The sequence below is a fragment of the Neophocaena asiaeorientalis genome, unplaced genomic scaffold, assembly GCF_003031525.2.
Source record: "Neophocaena asiaeorientalis asiaeorientalis breed wild unplaced genomic scaffold, Neophocaena_asiaeorientalis_V1.1 scaffold141, whole genome shotgun sequence".
Lineage (NCBI taxonomy): Eukaryota > Metazoa > Chordata > Mammalia > Artiodactyla > Phocoenidae > Neophocaena > Neophocaena asiaeorientalis.
The window spans coordinates 3647441-3665101 of record NW_020174267.1 but is presented as its reverse complement, the minus strand read 5'-3'; the positions used below and the strand labels follow the sequence as shown (position 1 = coordinate 3665101).

The 17661-nt window shown below is 37.2% G+C and overlaps 1 protein-coding gene and 1 pseudogene across 2 annotated transcripts in view; both read left to right on the top strand.

Moving 5' to 3' along the window:
* Positions 1-17661, top strand: part of UGGT2 (UDP-glucose glycoprotein glucosyltransferase 2) — a 165058-nt gene that overhangs the window by 63714 nt on the left and 83683 nt on the right. Inside the window, exons 13-16 of the mRNA XM_024755268.1 lie at positions 5646-5765; positions 6629-6714; positions 7262-7397; positions 17314-17445. Of these exons, the coding sequence (XP_024611036.1) occupies positions 5646-5765; positions 6629-6714; positions 7262-7397; positions 17314-17445 (474 nt within the window). The remainder of the gene's footprint in view (positions 1-5645; positions 5766-6628; positions 6715-7261; positions 7398-17313; positions 17446-17661) is intronic.
* On the top strand, positions 16034-16982 carry LOC112406484 (2-iminobutanoate/2-iminopropanoate deaminase pseudogene; annotated as a pseudogene). Its single transcript, XR_003004565.1, has one exon. The product of XR_003004565.1 is annotated as a 2-iminobutanoate/2-iminopropanoate deaminase pseudogene (transcript).

Sequence of the window (17661 nt, the reverse complement as noted above, 5' to 3'; positions counted from 1 at the left end):
TGGAAAGTGCCTGCCTGGGTAGAAAATTATTTCTGAGGCTTTATTCTCTAGATACCTTAAAAAAATCAACTGGCACAAATGCAGAGCTCTGAGGTCTCAGTACTCTTCAGCTTGGTCTGTTAGAGCAGCAAAATTAGCTCACACATTAGCTTTATTTTTGTTTCATAGCATTTGCTACCACCCAATATGATATGTATTTGTTTATAATAATCTTCCAGTGGAATGTAAGTGCCACAAAAACCAGGACTTTGTTAAATATCGTCAACATACATCAGGTCCTATTGAATAGGAAGCACTCCAAAAAAATCATTGACTATCTTAATGTCAAAACAGAGTTATTCATGAATGAAAGCAATACTTTGCTTTTAATTCTTTTTCCCCTGGATCTGTCTCCCCACTTACTTTTTATCTTTACAGAGAAAGCTGAGGCCCTTTTTATCTTTACAGAGAAAGCTGAGGCCCTGAGTTAAATCACTTCTGACCTCTGTGTTTATACCCTCCCCCTCAAAAAATCTTGGTGGTTTATTTCTTAAAAGTCTAATTGACAGTTAAGTAAGAATCTGAGGTTCATTGGTATTCTTCCATCCCTGATTTACCATTCCAGCTTTCTCTGTCTCAGACATCAGGAATCACCTCAGGTGTCACTGGAATTTTGTTAAGAGTCAGTAAAAACAATCGTAGGATTTTATGTTTGGCTCCTTTGGGTTGTAATTTATTTTCAGTTCACTGTGGCAGACCACGAACAGTGACAGAGGCTTTGGTCATATTCTAGCAAAACTACCCCTGCAACTATTTTCTGTACTGTGATGTTGATGATGTAGCCGTATTCCTGGGGCGTTTATTATAACTTTCTTTAATTTTCTTTAATGTTCCCAAGTCACTCTAGCCACTTGTCATTATATAAAAACAATTCTAATTTTTTGTTATTGTCACCAAGATGATAGTGATATGATTTTTTTTAAAAAGGCACCAGTAGGCACAGGCAGAGCTTATAAGTTCTTTAGCTAAGAGTGTAACTTGCCAACCACAGTGGACCCCACAGTCATAAAGGCAAGTTTCCCTGTCCACGTCCAGTCATGATGTTGTAAATCAGTTGACTGTAGACATGTGGGTTTATTTCTGGACTTTCAGTTCAATTCTGTTGATCTGTATCTTATCCTTATGCCAGCACCACACTGTTGTTTTTTTTTTTTTTTTAAACTGTAGCTTTGTAGTAACTTTAAAAATCGGGAATTTTGAGTCCTCCAACTTTATTCTTCTTTTTTAAGATTGTCTTGGCGTCCTTGCACCTTTTCCTTTCATTATAAATTATGGAGTCAGCTTGGCCATTTCTGTTAAAAAGAAAAAAAAGACAGCTGGAGTTTTTATTGAGATTTTGTTGAATCTATAGATCAATTTAAGGAATATTGCTATTGAAATATATTACATCTTCCAATCCATGAACATGGGATGCCTTTCCATTTATTTAGATCTTCTTTAATTTCTTGCAACAATGTTTTGTAGCTTTCAGTGTAAGTCTCAGACTTTTAAAATTATTTCTAAGTATTTTACCCTTTTTTATGTCCCTATAAATGGAATTGTTTTCTTATGTTTAATTTAGGATTTTTCATTGCCTTTTTTGTTGTTGTTGAAAACTGGACATCTTGAATATTGTATTGTGGCACTTCTGGAAGTCAGATTCTCACCTCTCCCCAGGGTTTGTTATTGCTGTTTGCTGCTGTTTTTGTTATTTGTTTAGTGACTAATTTTATAAAGTCTGTGTTCTTTTTCATGTGTGGCCACAGAAGTGTCTGTTATGTTAGCCTAGTCATCTGCTAAGTATTGGACAGAGATTTACTTACACGCCTCAAACCAGAAAATCTCCCAGTCTTTGCACAGGGGCTCTGTGTGTGTGGCACATGGAGGGAGGGGGAGCAGCACACGCTAAACATTCAATCACGTGGTCTGCATCTCTGCATTATCCTTCAGTTCTTGTTTGCGTAGAGCTTGGAAGCCAGGGGTGAGAAGAATGTAGGGCCTTCTCAGGTCTTTCCTGAGCATGCACGTGTTCCTGGGCATGCACATGGCCTTGTAGATTTCCAGGAATACGTCAGAACTTCTCAAAGCCCTGTTTCCCAAAACATCTCATTCCCCAGCCTTTCCTCACTAAGTTTGTGGTTACTCTATTGTGTGTCCCAGCTATTTTCTGTTGTCTCAGGAGTGACTAAAACATTTGCCTGTAAATGTTTTCCATAAATCAGAGTAGCAGCTTTAACACTAGGCAAATCACAAGTTAGGCAGGATAAAGGCAAGACTTTTTAGAAGGTTTTCTAGGGAGTCACCAGACAGTTCAAACAAAAAGTTACAATTCATTCAGAATAAAGTCCATTCTACTGCTTCTGGTAATATTGGTACTGGAATGTGAGCTGTCATTTTCAAGGCTACTGATTAGCTTGGTAGCAGGAGATGGGACTAAGGTAAGTTATAATGCCACACATCTCTGTTCTTACTGAGATGCAGCCATTTTTCTTGAATAAACACTCTCAGCGTTGCTGCAAGCGTTTGGTTAGTTTTCATGGTTCTGAAAATGTTCATTCCCACAGATTTTCTAGTTTTTCCATTTTCTGTATAAGGACAGAGTTTTGGAGTTCCTTGCTCAGCCATTTTAGCTAATGTCACTCCCCAAAGAGAGCCCAGAAGATGTGAACTGTAAGTCTTTTAAGTTCTTTGCTTCTCTCAGAGAGAGAGTCAGCCTCTAACAGCATGACCCATTATGTGATTATTTGTTGACCTGTATAGCTCCTTGGATGTTCAGGAAATTGTCTTCCAGGTTCTAATCTATAAATGACAGTATCTCTTTTTCAGTATCTTGGAAGCCTAGTAGATAGAAAGGCCCGAGTTATGACCAACAGAATGGATGGAGGTAGATCACTGGAGTGTCAGTGCCAGTTCTGCATGCGAATTTGTGAAGCGCTCTTCCAGTTACTGTTGCTGCTTTTGTGTACTCACCTGAGACTAAGGAAAGGGGCGGTTCAGTGTCTGTGGGCCTAGTCAATGTGATGTCCAGTGTTGTCTCAGTAGTTCTCCAGAATGGATCCACGTATTACGTCAGTTACTTCACCCAACACCCATGGCTGTAAATCAGGCCATTTCTCTAGCTTTCTAACTTGAGTATTTGTGATGAGAATCACGTAGGGCACTTGTTTTAAATAGGGATGATTTAGTAGGCCTGAAGTGGTGCCAAGGAATCTGCATATTAAATAGACACATGCAGCTGTTTTGATCCACATTAGAAGTGACTCTATCTCCAGTCATTAATTCAAGGTCAGTGGGACTAATACATAAAGCATAATGCCAGTTTCTCACTTGAAGTGAAAACTACAACTCACCACCAAGGGGATCGGATATTCACATCCTCTACGTGGTGCCGCCTTCTCCTCTGACCTAGGATTCCCGCAGGAGAACAGTTAACTAATCTAGACATTGCGGACTGAGTCTACAGCAAGTTCCAGTTCTCACAGGATCCCGGGCCTATTGTGAGGGATTTAGAACCGTTCCCATTACCTTCACATCTTGGCAAGAATTACCTCAGAAACATAAATAAGAGACAATACTACTGATTTTTCCAGGGAGACTAAAGTTCTCCCTTCTATCTCAGTACCACCAAGACAAATTTTAGTGGAAAAAAGCTAATCCCAGAACCCATCATACTTGTTAGCCACTAAAATAGAAATTGTCACAACTGTCAACTGTCATCCCCCCTCAGATGTCTTATAGACGAGGATGTCTGAAACCGAGTTAACTCCTTCTCTGCTTTCCTGTCCTCTCCCCTGGAAAAGCCTACTTCGTAAAGCTTAATGTCTCTCTGCTGATACAGTGTTCCTCTCTGAAAGCCATGAATTACCCTAGATTTCTCCCTCCTCTTCATCCCTCTTTGTGTGTGTCTCTTAATTCTGCCTTCTCTCTAAAACCACTGCCTCTGACTTAAGTAAGCCCTCCAGAAATTCATGTCTAGATTATTGCAAAAGCCTCCTCATTTCTTCAGGTATTGCGTTGTCCCATTTGTCCTCTCCTCTCTGACTTTGAGCTACAGGTACGTTAGACCTTTTGCCTGTGTCACTCATCTCTCTTACACTTTGTTTTGACTTTGCATTATTTTTGTTTGCTTTAGTTAATATACATTCTGTTGATCTGTCATCCTGTTTCCTAATCCCTGTCTCTTCTTTTGTGTCTGGTCTGCAATTAAAACCACCTGATAAGTTGGTCCATTTCTTAATTACGGACACTTTTAAATTCTAAAATATCCCTTTGGTTCTTTTTTTTTTTTTAATAGGTTTTAGTTCTCTGTTAAAAGTTTCCATCTTTCCATCTATTTTTGTTCTTTTTAAAATGTATATGAATTGTTATTTTAAAGTCCTTGCCTAAGTCCCTTTCTATTGTCTGATTTTTTTCTCCTGCATTTTGATATTTGGTCCTTTTCTTTTGGCATGACAGTTTTTGGTAAGAACCAGAAGCTGCTGATGAAAAGTTACAGAAGCAAAGAATTGTAAGGTCTGTTCTGGCAGTCCGGGTACCAGACGCTTACTTGATTCTGTTGAGGCTTGAGTTTAGGCTGTGTGAGAGTTCTTCTGTTTTGTGTCTTACTCCTAGCGTCTGGCCCTACTGGGTCTCAAATGAAAGTTCAGTGTTTAGCAAAGTCCTTCCACCTTGAGCTCCAACCTCTGTCTCTTCAGTAACATGTTATGCCTGCAGCTTCAACCTCCGCGTTTCTGTTTTCTCCTGGCCTTTTTGCGGGGGGAGGCGTGTTGCCATGTGTATGTGTAGATGAGTAGTCAGCAAATGAGAGGAGTTTCTGCGGAGATTTCTTTGGTTTCTTCTCTGCGGTTTCCTCCTCTGCTGGACTTGCCCCCATCTCACATCTCATCAGTTTGGCAGCCCTAACTTTCTCTTCTGTCTTTCCCAATATGTAGGAAATACATCTTCCCTACACTGAGACAGCGCAATATGACTGTCACTCTCTGTTGGAATTCTCTTCCTCCAGGCTGCAATTTGGAAAATGCCCCCAGCAACAAAGTTGAGGAGCTTGCCTCCTCTGCCTCCTGCTTTCAAGGATTGTAACTCCTCAGTTGTTAATTGTTGGTTGACCCCTACCTCCATGCTTCTAGACAGTGCTTTTCTCTACCTTTTGTCATTGTTTCGGGGTGGGGGGGCGAAAGGCTAGTCTAATATAAGCTATTCCATCTTTATTAGAACTGGACGTCCAAAATGTCGGTTTTAAACATTTAACTTTTGTTAAGTCGTTTTATTTTCCTTATGTCCAAGCTTTTAAATTTTAGAGGAAAGGTAAATGACCTCCTTGCCTCCTGTACCTTAAATGGTTTATCGGAGTAATTTTTATACAATTTTATTTTTTAGTATGAAAAACAAACATATGAGTAAATGGAGTCAATTGTTTTGGAAGGGGAAGGCTTAATGTAGAAGGCTATGGGAATATAAAATTTTTGCACATATATGTTCCTTAAAGAATGTTCAACTAGCTTCTTATACTTAATCAGAAATGTAGAAAATCTTGTGTATATTTCACTTGCTGTTTGACAGTGAAATCCGGCTTTGAAAATGATTTAAGTATTAATATAGCTTTCACAGATTTCTGGATTCTTTTCTAGTGGATTAATGACTTAGAAACTGATGATTTGTATGTTATGTGGCCTTCAAGTTGCCGGGAACTCTTGAAGCCAGTGTCCCCTGGAAGTATACCTTTCATAAGGCGTAATTTTCATAATTTGGTAAGTTTTATACTTTGAAATTTTGTATACATCTTTTATAAAGATATCACCATTCTTTTTGGACTACCGTGCTCTTGGTAAATAGGCATGTGAGTAATAAGGAAAGGGGTATTTGCCTGATGCAACAAGCTTGAGGTGGCATGGCTGACTAGGTATCAAAAGCTAGCAGTGTCACATAACCTGCCTTTTATTATTTAACCCTCATGTGCTTTTATAATACCATCATTAAATTGATGGGTTACTGTTATATTTTCTAAAAGCAATTTATGATCGAACTTTTCTTCCTTCTTTATTATAAAGAACTAATTTAAGTACATTTCAGGGAAAAGTACATAAATACTACTATGTGATCTGTGATATAAATGTTCATTATTACAATGTTAAATAACCTTATAGAACTTTGTAATGTGGAGAAAACACCTAGGGCTTTATATTTTTTTCACATAGGAATTGAATATCTTAGTTCCTACAGCAGATGTTAATGCTGTTAATTTTTGGATCCAAATTCAATTTCTATTTCCTTTTTTAAAAAACTCATCACAGAAGATCCAACGAACACTTAGAATAAGGTATTTCACTTCTTGTAAAAAATATTTACTTAGTGCTGTGCTTCAAAAAGAGGATGAATAACCTGATTAAATTTCGTGTATTATATTTTGGTGTGTAGCTTTTAGAAATTTGTAAACTGTGAAATTCTTTCTTTTGTACGTTCCTCAAAATTCTTTAAAATTGCTAGAAAATTTTAAAAATTGTACCTTGAATTTCATGCTTTTAGCTACAGAAATTAGATTAAGTTTCAATTTCATGAAAATTATGAAGTGTTAGAACAAAGTGGTGATTATAGTCTATCTACTTTTTTTTAGGTTCTGTTTATTGATCCGGCTCAAGAATATACCGTGGACTTTATAAAACTTGCCGAACTTTTCTTTTATCATAAAATTCCTCTTAGGTAATTATCAATTTATAACAGACTGTCAACTGAAGGAAATCCAGTGATGTTCATGTTGTGTCACACGGAGTGTCAATGTTGAATTCAAAGTGATGGTCATCTCTAGTGCCTGACACGACATAGCTGTGTGCTGTGAAAAATCATACACCTTTATGGTCGACTCCATTAATCAGAGCTGCTTGGTAGTCTTGTTTACCCTGTTGCCTTCCTGAGAGAATGACTGTCACTTGGGTACTTAAGGATGGGTCCATTTCCCCGGGTCGTGTTAGGAATACACTCCCTCCACTTTTTCTTTCTGGAAAAAAATAGCTATTTGATAATGTCACCACCAGAGAGAGTTTTACATTTTGGAGGAATCCAACAGAGATGAGGATTTTGGTGAAAAGGCATTACAAATCAAAGCTTTTCAAATAATAATACTCCCCTTTACCCCAGATACTAACACATTCCCTCCATCTAGATGTTCCAGCCTAATAATATTTAAAAACCGTGGTTTATTGTGGTTCAAGAGGCAGTTGTAACATCTCTCATTCATCCTCTTTCCTAGAATTGGTTTTGTGTTCATTGTTAATACAGATGATGAAGTTGATGGAAAAAATGATGCTGGAGTTGCTCTTTGGCGAGCTTTCAACTATATTACAGAAGAGCATGGTGTATCACAAGCATTTATTTCCATAGTCCACGTGAGTTGATGTACTACATATAATTTCTTTAGGCTGTATAGTGGTTTTTGCATTACTGTAATTATTACTGTTTATTATTTTAACATTTCAAAGTTTATAAAAACTATCATGGGGATTAGTACACATGATGAATTTGATTTTTGCAGCTCCCGGCTGAAGTACATAATATTGTCCCCATTTTATAAATGAGGCTCTGCCCAACGCTAGGCATTTATTTAGGTTTACCCAACCAATAAAGGAACTTAAATTGTATGTATAAATTTAGAGGAAGCATGTTAATAGAAAATAATTAGTAAGGGAAGAATTCTTGAGCTGGGTTTGGAATAAAATCATGAAAAGATTATTTCAAACTTAAATGTGCTAAATGACAAAGTATATAGAGACTTCCTAGAGAATTTCAAAGGAGGAAGAAAACTTCATAACAGCAAATTGGTGTCAAAATGGTAAGATTGATGCTGAGTCTGACAAAGAGACTATAAGAAATGTCAGAAATTGGTAAGAACCTTATTTAGGAAAAAGAAGAGGTAAGAAGATTACTTTATAATGGAGGGTTTGAAACTCTCTTATGGCTCATAATGGAAATATAAATGTATTAAAGAGCTATACTGTTGTTATCCAGAAAGTCAGGTTATAGCTTTAAACAACTATTCATTTTTATATTTATTATTCTTTGGCTTGTCAACCATTATTGTAACAGGGAATGGTTCTTCTTCAAACTGAAAATGAAATTACCGAAGCAGTGTAAATTTCCTGCCCTGTTTCTGGAGCTCCCACGAAAACCACTAAATACTTGACTGAGTCATTGTCCTGAGGTATAGAAGTTACCTACACTTCAGTGACTTGGGGATACACTGTATTCTGTAAAATAGTACCATGGAATAAGTGTCAATATTATATCTCAGTCTATTAGTTTTACTGATTGGTGTAAGAGTTTATAAGGGATTCAGTCAAATTGACTTAAATCTTTTATTAAAGTCCACCTACCTCACTGTGAAAGGATCAGTATGATATTCAACACCAAGAAACGTCAAGACCTTCCAAAATTACCTTTACCTTAATTATTTATAATTGAGACCTAAATTACCTTAATTATCTCTATTTAATCTCTCTTCTTTGAGCATTTTGTATTAGACTTTAATTTGCACATGATGGCATATTTGTCAGTACCTTGCCTTTTGAATTATCTACTGTGATGTTCAGCACAGTACTGTAATCTCTTGGAAAACTGAATTGCACTCGAAACCATATGATTCAGTACAAAGCAGCATAAAAGTAAGTATTGAATATGTGCAATAGCCTATAAGTTGTGCTAAACAAAGGAAGAAGAAGAAGGAAAAATCAGTGAGGAAGAGATATTTAGAGAAAGCAGTTAGAATCCTCTGGGGTCTGAAGGGTCAGATTGTTCATAGTTTTTCAAACTGTATATGCTGTGACCACCAAATTTTTATATCCCATAGAAAGGTAAAACGTTGTTGAGTTAACATTCTGTTGGGAGAGTATTATGTCCATTAGATCACTTAGCTTCACTAATTTAGAATAATTTGAGCAAAATCTTGTCTTTTAGTAAAATACGTGAATTATAAATTCTCTTTAATACTGTTTCATTACTTTCAATGAGCTAATTATTATATTTAAATTAATTTGAAAATACAGTATCAGGAGAGAGGAAGAATATAACAGAAGGCCAAAGTCATAATAACAGTGTATGAAAGTTATTGAAATATATTGGAGAATTATGGTAGAGTAAGTACATTATTTGTAGTAAAATGATCTTACTTTGTATCTCAGCTCTACTGCACAGTGACTGTACAGACATACAAGTAGTTTAATTTTCTCTCCCTACCTTACAACATTCAGATTCAAAAGTCTATGTTACATACTTAATGAATATTTGATGAATTCAGTTAGAGAATGTAAAAGCACTTTAAGACTTCAACTTTTGGCCACAATGGAGTAACAAACAATAGATTAGCCATCCTACAGTAAGCACTTATAAAACTGAACAAAATACATGATATAAGTCTGTTTTCAGATGTTCAACAAGAAGCAACAGGGACTATGATCCTTGGAAAAAGGTAAAATAATGATATTCACAGGAAAAGAATTTCTGGCCACCTAAAAAGAAACACTAAAAGGAAATGACACCAGATGGTAACTCACATCTACAGGAAAAAATGAAATGGTAACTGTAAATAAAATGTAAATATGTAGATAAATACAGAAGGCTGTATGAATATATTTTTCTCTTTAAATTATACAAGATTTAATGAAACATAAATTCTAACTTACTTAGAGGTAATACATGTGACAATAATTGTACAAAGTAGAATGAAATGGATCTATTTTAAGTTCTATATTTTGTAATTAGGATTAATAGGAAGTAGATTGTGGTAAGTTCCAATGTATATTGTAATTACTGGAGTAACCACAAAGAAAATAAATTTAAAAATCGTTTAAAAATCAAAAGAAGAATCGAAATGGCACTCTAAGAATTATCTCTTAAGCGCAAAAGAAGACAGTAAAGGAAGAATCAATAAACAAAAGACACATATATAGAAAACAAATAGCAGAATGACACAAGTTAATCCACCCATACCAAAAATTATGTTAAGTGTGAGTAAATTAAACGTAAGCATACTAGAAGAATGGATAAAGAAAGGTGGGAAATTATTCACAAGCCAAGTATTCAACAATCAAAAAGAAATGGATAAATTGCTAGAAATATACAACCTACCAAGACTGAATCAGAAGGAAATAGAAAATCTGAACAGACCAATTCCTAGTAAGGAGATTGAATCAGGGATCAAAAACCTCCCAACAAAGAAAACCCAGGACCAGATGGCTTCACTGGCAAATTCTACAAAACATTTAAAGACAGGTTGATACCAATCCTTATCAGACTTTTCCAAAAAATAGAAGAGGAGGGAATACTTCCAAACTCATTTTACAATCCCAGCATTATCTTGATACCAAGGCCAGTTAAGGACACTACAAGAAAAGAAAATTACAGACCAGTATCCCTAATGAACATAGATGCAGAAATCCTCAGCAAAGTATTAAAGAAGTGAATTCAACAGTACCTTAAAAGGATCATATACCACAAGCAAGTGGGATTTATTTCTGGGATGCAAGGATGATTCAACATACACAAATCAATCAGTGTGATACACCATATTAACAAAAGGAAGGATAAAACTCATATGATCATCTCAATAGATGCAGAAGAAGCATTTGACAAAATTCACAGCCTTTTATGATTAAAAAAAAAAACTCTCAACAAATTAGGTATAGAAGGAATGTACCTCAACATATAATGAAAGCTATATGTGACAAGCCCACAGCTAACATCATCCTCAACAGTGAAAAGATGAAAGCTTTTTCTCTAAGATCAGGAACAAGGTGAGGTGTCCACTCTCACCACTCTTAATCAGCATAGTATTTGAAATCCTAGCCAGAGAATTAGGCAAAAACAATAAATAAAAGGCATCCAAATTAGAAAGAAGCAAAATTATCTGTTTGCACATGACATGATCTTGTATGTAGAAAACGCTTAAAGACCCCACCAAAAATCTGTTAGAACTAATAAACAAATTCAATAAAGTTGCAACAGAAAAAATCAGTTACATTTCTATACACTAACAAAGAACTCTTGGAAAGAGAAACTAAGTAAACAGTCCCATCTACCATAGCATCAAAAAAAGTAAAATGCTTAGGAACAAATTTAACCAAGGAGGTGAAAGATCTTTACGCTGAAAATTATAAAACATGGATGAAAGAAATTGAAGAGGACATAGATAAATGGAAAGATATTCCATGTTCATGGATTAGAGAATTAATACCATTAAATATTCTGTACTACCCAAAGCAATCTACAGATTTAGCACATTTAAAATTCCGGTAGCATTTTTCACAGAAGTAGAAAAAAAATCATAAAATTCATATGGAACCATGAAAGACCCCTAATAGGCAAAGCAGTCTTGAGAAAGAATAAAGTCAGAGGCATCACACTTACTGATTTCAAATATATTACAAAATTATAATAATCAAAACAGTATTATACTGGTATAAAAAGAGATAAATAGGGCTTCCCTGGTGGTGCAGTGGTTGAGAGTCCGCCTGCCGATGCAGGGGACATGGGTTTGTGCCCCGGTCTGGGAAGATCCCTCATGCCACGGAGCGGCTAGACCCGTAAGCCACGGCTGCTGAGCCTGCGTGTCCGGAGCCTGTGCTCCGCGATGGGAGAGGCCACAACAGTGAGAAGCCCGCGTACCGCAAAAAAACAAAACAAAACAAAAAAACAGGTAAATAGAATTGAGAACCGAGAAATAAACCCATTGATACGTGATCAATTAATTTGCAACAAAGGAACCAAGAATGTACAATGGGAAAAAGATAGTTTCTTCAATAAATGGTATTGGGACAGCTGGATATCCACATGCAGAATGGTGAAACTGGACCCCTATCTTATTCCATACCCCAAAATCAAGTCATAAGGGATTAAAGAGTTGAACATAAGCTCTGATGCTGTAAAAGAAAAAAAAAGAAACATTTCATAGAAGAAAACATAGGAGTTAAGCTCCTTGACATTTATCTTGGCAATAATTTTTTGGATTTGACAAAATCAAAGGCAAGAAAAACCAGAATAAACTGGGAGTCTGTATCAAACTAAAATGCTTCTGCACAGCAAAGGAAACCATCAACAAAAGCAAATGGCAGCCTATAGAATAGGAGAAAGTATTTACAAACCGCGTATCTGATAAGGGGTTAATACCGAAATATGTAAGAAATTCGGGGGCAGGGATCAAGATGGTGGAATAGAAGGACGTGGAGCTCACCTCCTCCCTCAAATACATTAAATACATCTATTTGTGGAACAATTCTCACAGAAAACCTACTGAACTCTGGAAGAAGACCTCATACAATCAAAACTGCAAGAAAGATCACCATGTAAGCGGTAGGATGAAGAAAAAAAAAAAAAAAAAAGAATTGGGATGGGACCTGCAACCCTGGGAGGGAGCTATGAAAGAGGAAATGTTCCCTTACCCTGGGAACCCTCTTCAGTGGCTGGGGGATCAGCCAGCTTCAGAGGGTCAGAGGAGAGTACAGAAGCTAGACTGCAACAGGAGAAACAGAAGAGACCACCACAGATGGTTCTTGCCACCTCGCTGCATTGCCCAACATGAGACTTCTGTCTGCTGATGCATGCGGGGGTGGGGTGCTGAAACTCAGGCTTCAGCAGACAGACCGGAGAGAGGACTGGGGTTGGCTGTGTGGAGACAGCCTGAAGGGGGGAGAATGCAGTACAGACCAAAACTGGGAGTGTGTTTAAGGAGCCCAGGTCCACCATAAAAAGCCCCATTCATTGTTAATGTGCAAAGGGAGGGTGGGACCTCACCATAGCAGCAGCTTTTTTACCGTGAACAGAGCTGGCTCAGCTCTGCCTCAAGAGCTCTGGGAGCCTGCAAGTGCAGGGGGTTGCCCCCAAGTGGAGGTGGGCTTGAAATCTGAGCTGATCCTCAGGGGCCATGTGACTTTGGAAGGGGGTGGCTGAAATCTGAGCCCTGTCCTGGGCGGCTTTAGTGGATTTATGCCACAGGACCTTTGTAAGCTCAGAGCCTACAGGACATGTGAGCAGCTCCCTGCAGGAGCTGGGGTCTGGGCTGACTCCCTAGCTCCCACAGTGGGTCCTGGTTCCTGACTTCAGTGGAACTACACTGATGGCTCTGTGAGCACAGTTACCTGAGAGACATCCAGGCTGATTGCCTGCATTCCCGTGACTGAGGCAGGGTCAAGCGCAGCGCCAGCAACAGTTTACTTTGTGAGCCCGCACAACAGGTGACAGACGTCACCACAGATTGCACTTCCCGGTGGACAGCTCCTGCAGAGGCACACTCAACGTCTCCTCTACCAGTTGGAGCACGCCAGTCCTGCATACCTCACACCACAGCTTAGAAACGCATCTGGGGGCTTCTATTCCAACAACTATGGAGCAGACCCAGCCCCCAACAGGGCTGTGACAACCACAGAGCAAAGAGGAGGCCCCACTCAACATCCAGTGCAGGCTCTGGTCACCACAACACCAGTCACACCCTCTATTAAGGAGATAACAGCCAGCACACATGGAGGAAAGACGTGGCAGACATCCATACTAAAAACAGCCCTCACGCCAAAGATATTAGACTCATGCAGGATACACAGGGATGCTCCCGCATAAAAACAGCCCTTGGAGACCACAGTAGATACTTGTTACTCCCAAATTCATAGAGTCAGAGAAATAAAAGTAAAGTGAAGAAGCAGAGGAACCACTCTCAACCAAAAGAACAAGAAAAATCCTCTGAAAGAACAATGAAACAGATCTTTCCAATCTGCCAGGTCCCGAGTTCATAAAGGGGGTAATAAAAATACTGAAGGAATTAAGAAAGACTATCGATAGAAGTGCAGATCACTGTAACAAGGAACTAGAAACTATAAAGAGGAGCCAATTAAAATTGGAAAACTCAGTTGCTGAGACGAAATCTCAGCTAAAGGCAATAAATAGCAAACTAAATAATGCAGAAGAATGAATAAGTGATCTGGAAGATAAAATAATGGAATCACCCAATAAGAACCAGCAGACAGAAGGACAAATGAAAATAAAAGCAATATAAGAGACCTATGGAATAATATAAAGCATGCCAATCTATGCATAATAGGGATCCCAGAAGGAGAAGAAGAAAAATGGGATTGAAAATGTATTTGAAGAAACTATTGCCGGAAACTTCCCAAACCTAAAGAAGGAAACAGATAAACAGGTAGAGGAAGCACAGAGGGTCCCAAACAAGAAAAACCAAATAAACCTACACCAAGACATGCTATAATTAAAATGTCAAAAGTTAAAGAGAGGCTTGTAAAGGTAGCAAGAGAAAAAGAGTTAGCCTATGGGCATTCCTTTGTAACTATCAGCTGATTTCTCTACAGAAGTGTTGGAGGCCAGAAGGGAGTGGCAAGATATATTCAAAGTCCTAAAAAGGAAAATCCTGCAACCTAGGATACCCTCTACCCAGCAAGATTATTATTTAGAATGGAAGGTGAGATAAAGAATGTCTCAGACAAGCAAAAACTAAAAGAATACAGCAATGCTAAACCTATCCTAAAAGAAATATTGAAAGGTCTTCTCTAAATAGAAAAGAAGGAAGAATCTATAGAAAAGAGAAGATCACAATTGGAAATGCGATGATGACTACAATGAACAGCAAAAGAATAAACATGAAGATGTAAAAGAGGACCTCAAAATCATAAAATGTGGGGGAAGGGAATAAGAAAATTTAGATTTTTTTTTTTTTTTAGAATTTAAATTTTTTTTAGAATTTAAACCTGTATGACTACCAGTCTAAATCAAGTAGATATAGTAATGGGATAACATAATTGAAAAACAGAGAAACCACAAATCAAACACATAAAATAGATTCACAGAAACAAAAAAGAGGAGAACTTAAGCATAGCACAAAAGAAAATCATCAAACTGCAAAAGGGAAAATAAAAAGAAAGGAACAAAGGGGAAATACAAAAGCAAGGTTTAAAATCGCAATAAATACATATCTATCAATAATTACCTTAAATGGAAATATTTAAGGGAAACAAGGTTTAAAATGGCAATAAATACATGTCTATCAATAATTACCTTAGAGCTTCCCTGGTGGCGCAGTGGTTGAGAGTCCACCTGTTGATGCAGGGGACACGGGTTCGTGCCCCGGTCCGGGAAGATCCCTCATGCCGTGGAGCGGCTGGGCCCGTGAGCCAAGGCCGCTGAGCCTGCGCGTCCGTAGCCCGTGCTCCGCAACGGGAGAGGCCACAACAGTGAGAGGCCTGCGTACTGCAAAAAAGAAAAAAAAATAATAATTACCTTAAATGTCAATGGACTAAATGCTTCACTCAAAGGACATAGAGTGGCAGATTGGATAATAAAACAAGAGCCTACAATATGCTGCCTATAAGAGACACACTTTAGGGCAAAAGACACACATAGATTGAAAGTGAGGGTATGGAAAAAGATATTTCATGGAAATGGAAATGACAAGAAATCAGGGATAGCAATACTCATATTAGATGAAATAGACTTTAAAACAAAGACCATAAAGGATAAAAAAAGAACACTGCCTAATGATAAGAGGATTAATATAAGAAGAGGATATTACATTTGTTAACATATATGCACCCAATAAAGGAGCACCTAAATACATAAAAGAAATACTAGCAGACATAAAGGGGGGAATTGACAGGAACACGATAATAGTAGAAGACTATAACACCCCATTGATCAGTGGACAGATATTCCAGACAGAAAATCAGTAAGGCAACAGAGATCCTAAATGACACAATAGAGCAGTTAGATTTAATTGATATTTTCTGTACATTACACCCAAAAAAACTAGAATATACATTCTTTTTCAAGTGCACATGGAACATTCTCTAGGATAGAGCACACACTAGGACACAAAACAGGTCTCAAAAAATTTTAAGAAGATAGAAATTATTTCAAAGATCTTTTCTGACCACAACAGCATGAAACTAGAAATCACAGAAAGAGAAATGAGAAGAAAAGCTTGCATGGCAACTAAACAACATGCTACTAAAAAATCCAATGGGCTGAGTTGTCTCTGAGGGGCGGCAAGGAAAAAGGATTAGCCATGTCGTCTTTGATCAGAAAGGTGATCACCGCGAAAGCCCCAGCGGCCATTGGTCCCTACAGTCAGGCTGTGTTAGTCGACAGGACCATTTACATTTCAGGACAGCTAGGCATGGATCCTGCAAGTGGACAGCTTGTGCCAGGAGGGGTGGCAGAAGAGGCTAAACAAGCTCTTACAAACATGGGTGAAATCCTGAAAGCAGCAGGCTGTGACTTCACGAACGTGGTAAGAACAGCTGTTTTGCTGGCTGACATAAACGACTTCTATACTGTCAATGACATCTACAAACAATATTTCCAGAGTAGTTTTCCTGCAAGAGCTGCTTACCAGGTTGCTGCTTTGCACAAAGGAGGCCGTGTTGAGATTGAAGCAGTAGCTGTCCAAGGACCTCTCGTGACGGCATCGCTCTAAGTGGGCCCAGTGTTATTTAGTCTGGAATTTTAATAATGTTTTTAAATTAACATCTTAATTTTTACAGTATTTGTTGGAAAGTGTAAGGTTGACTGAAATATCTGAAGTTATTATGGAAATACCATATAATAAGGGGATTGAACATGAGTTGAAGATTAATGATGAATCTAGTTACTGATGTTATAAATTACACTTCTATAACACTCATTACTGGATGTGGGAAAAGAGACACACATTACATAGTTACCCAGAAAAATAAAAGTAAAGGGAAATAGCATGTAGGAAAGATGAGTTACTATTCCTGAGAAATAATAAAGAGCACACCTAATTCAATTAAACTCTGTTAATTTAATGGTATGAACTATTTAGTTCTCATGTCAGATACATGATTCTGCTTTTACTTGAGTGAAATTAAAGCATTTAAGTTTGAATGGTAGAGGTAAAGGAGAAGAAACTGGATCAAATTTTATACAGATAATATTTTTCTAATGGAAATAAAATAGCATGCAGGTTTTCAAAAAAAAATAAAGTTAACCATTATTTTATTAAGAATCATAGCATCTGGTTTGATCAAAATAGAATATACAAATATGATATGGTATTTTGAAAGCCAAAGAATATTCACAAAACCATTTTTACTATAGGATAATAGATTGTATTCTTAAAATGGTTTATTTGTGTATGTGTGGGGATCATGTGTGTATATATATGTATGTATATAGTATGCTTAGAACTTACAAAATATAAAATATGTTCTTTATTTTATAAATATGCATGCTAAGGGAAAGAAATAAAACTAATTAAGGTGAAAATTAATTATAATATCTTTATTTTCACAGATGTACCAAAAAGTAGAGAATCACAGTATACTCACTGTGGACAATGTGAAGGGTGTTCTCCAAAATGAATTTCCTCATGCTAATATTTGGGATATTTTGGGAATTTATTCTAAATATGATGGTGAAAGAAAGGTAAGCTGGAATGCAAATTTTTAAAAATGTGATCAAGAAACTTTTATTATAATCTCATGAATAAATGATCTCAGTATAATTAACTCATGATTTAGATTTTAGACCCTCAGAAAAAAGGGAAATTTATACCTTTGAATGACACAAGTTGTATACAGTATTTAAGTTGCCACTATTGGCTTTTTTAAAAGTACCAAAACAGATACTTCTCAGAATTTA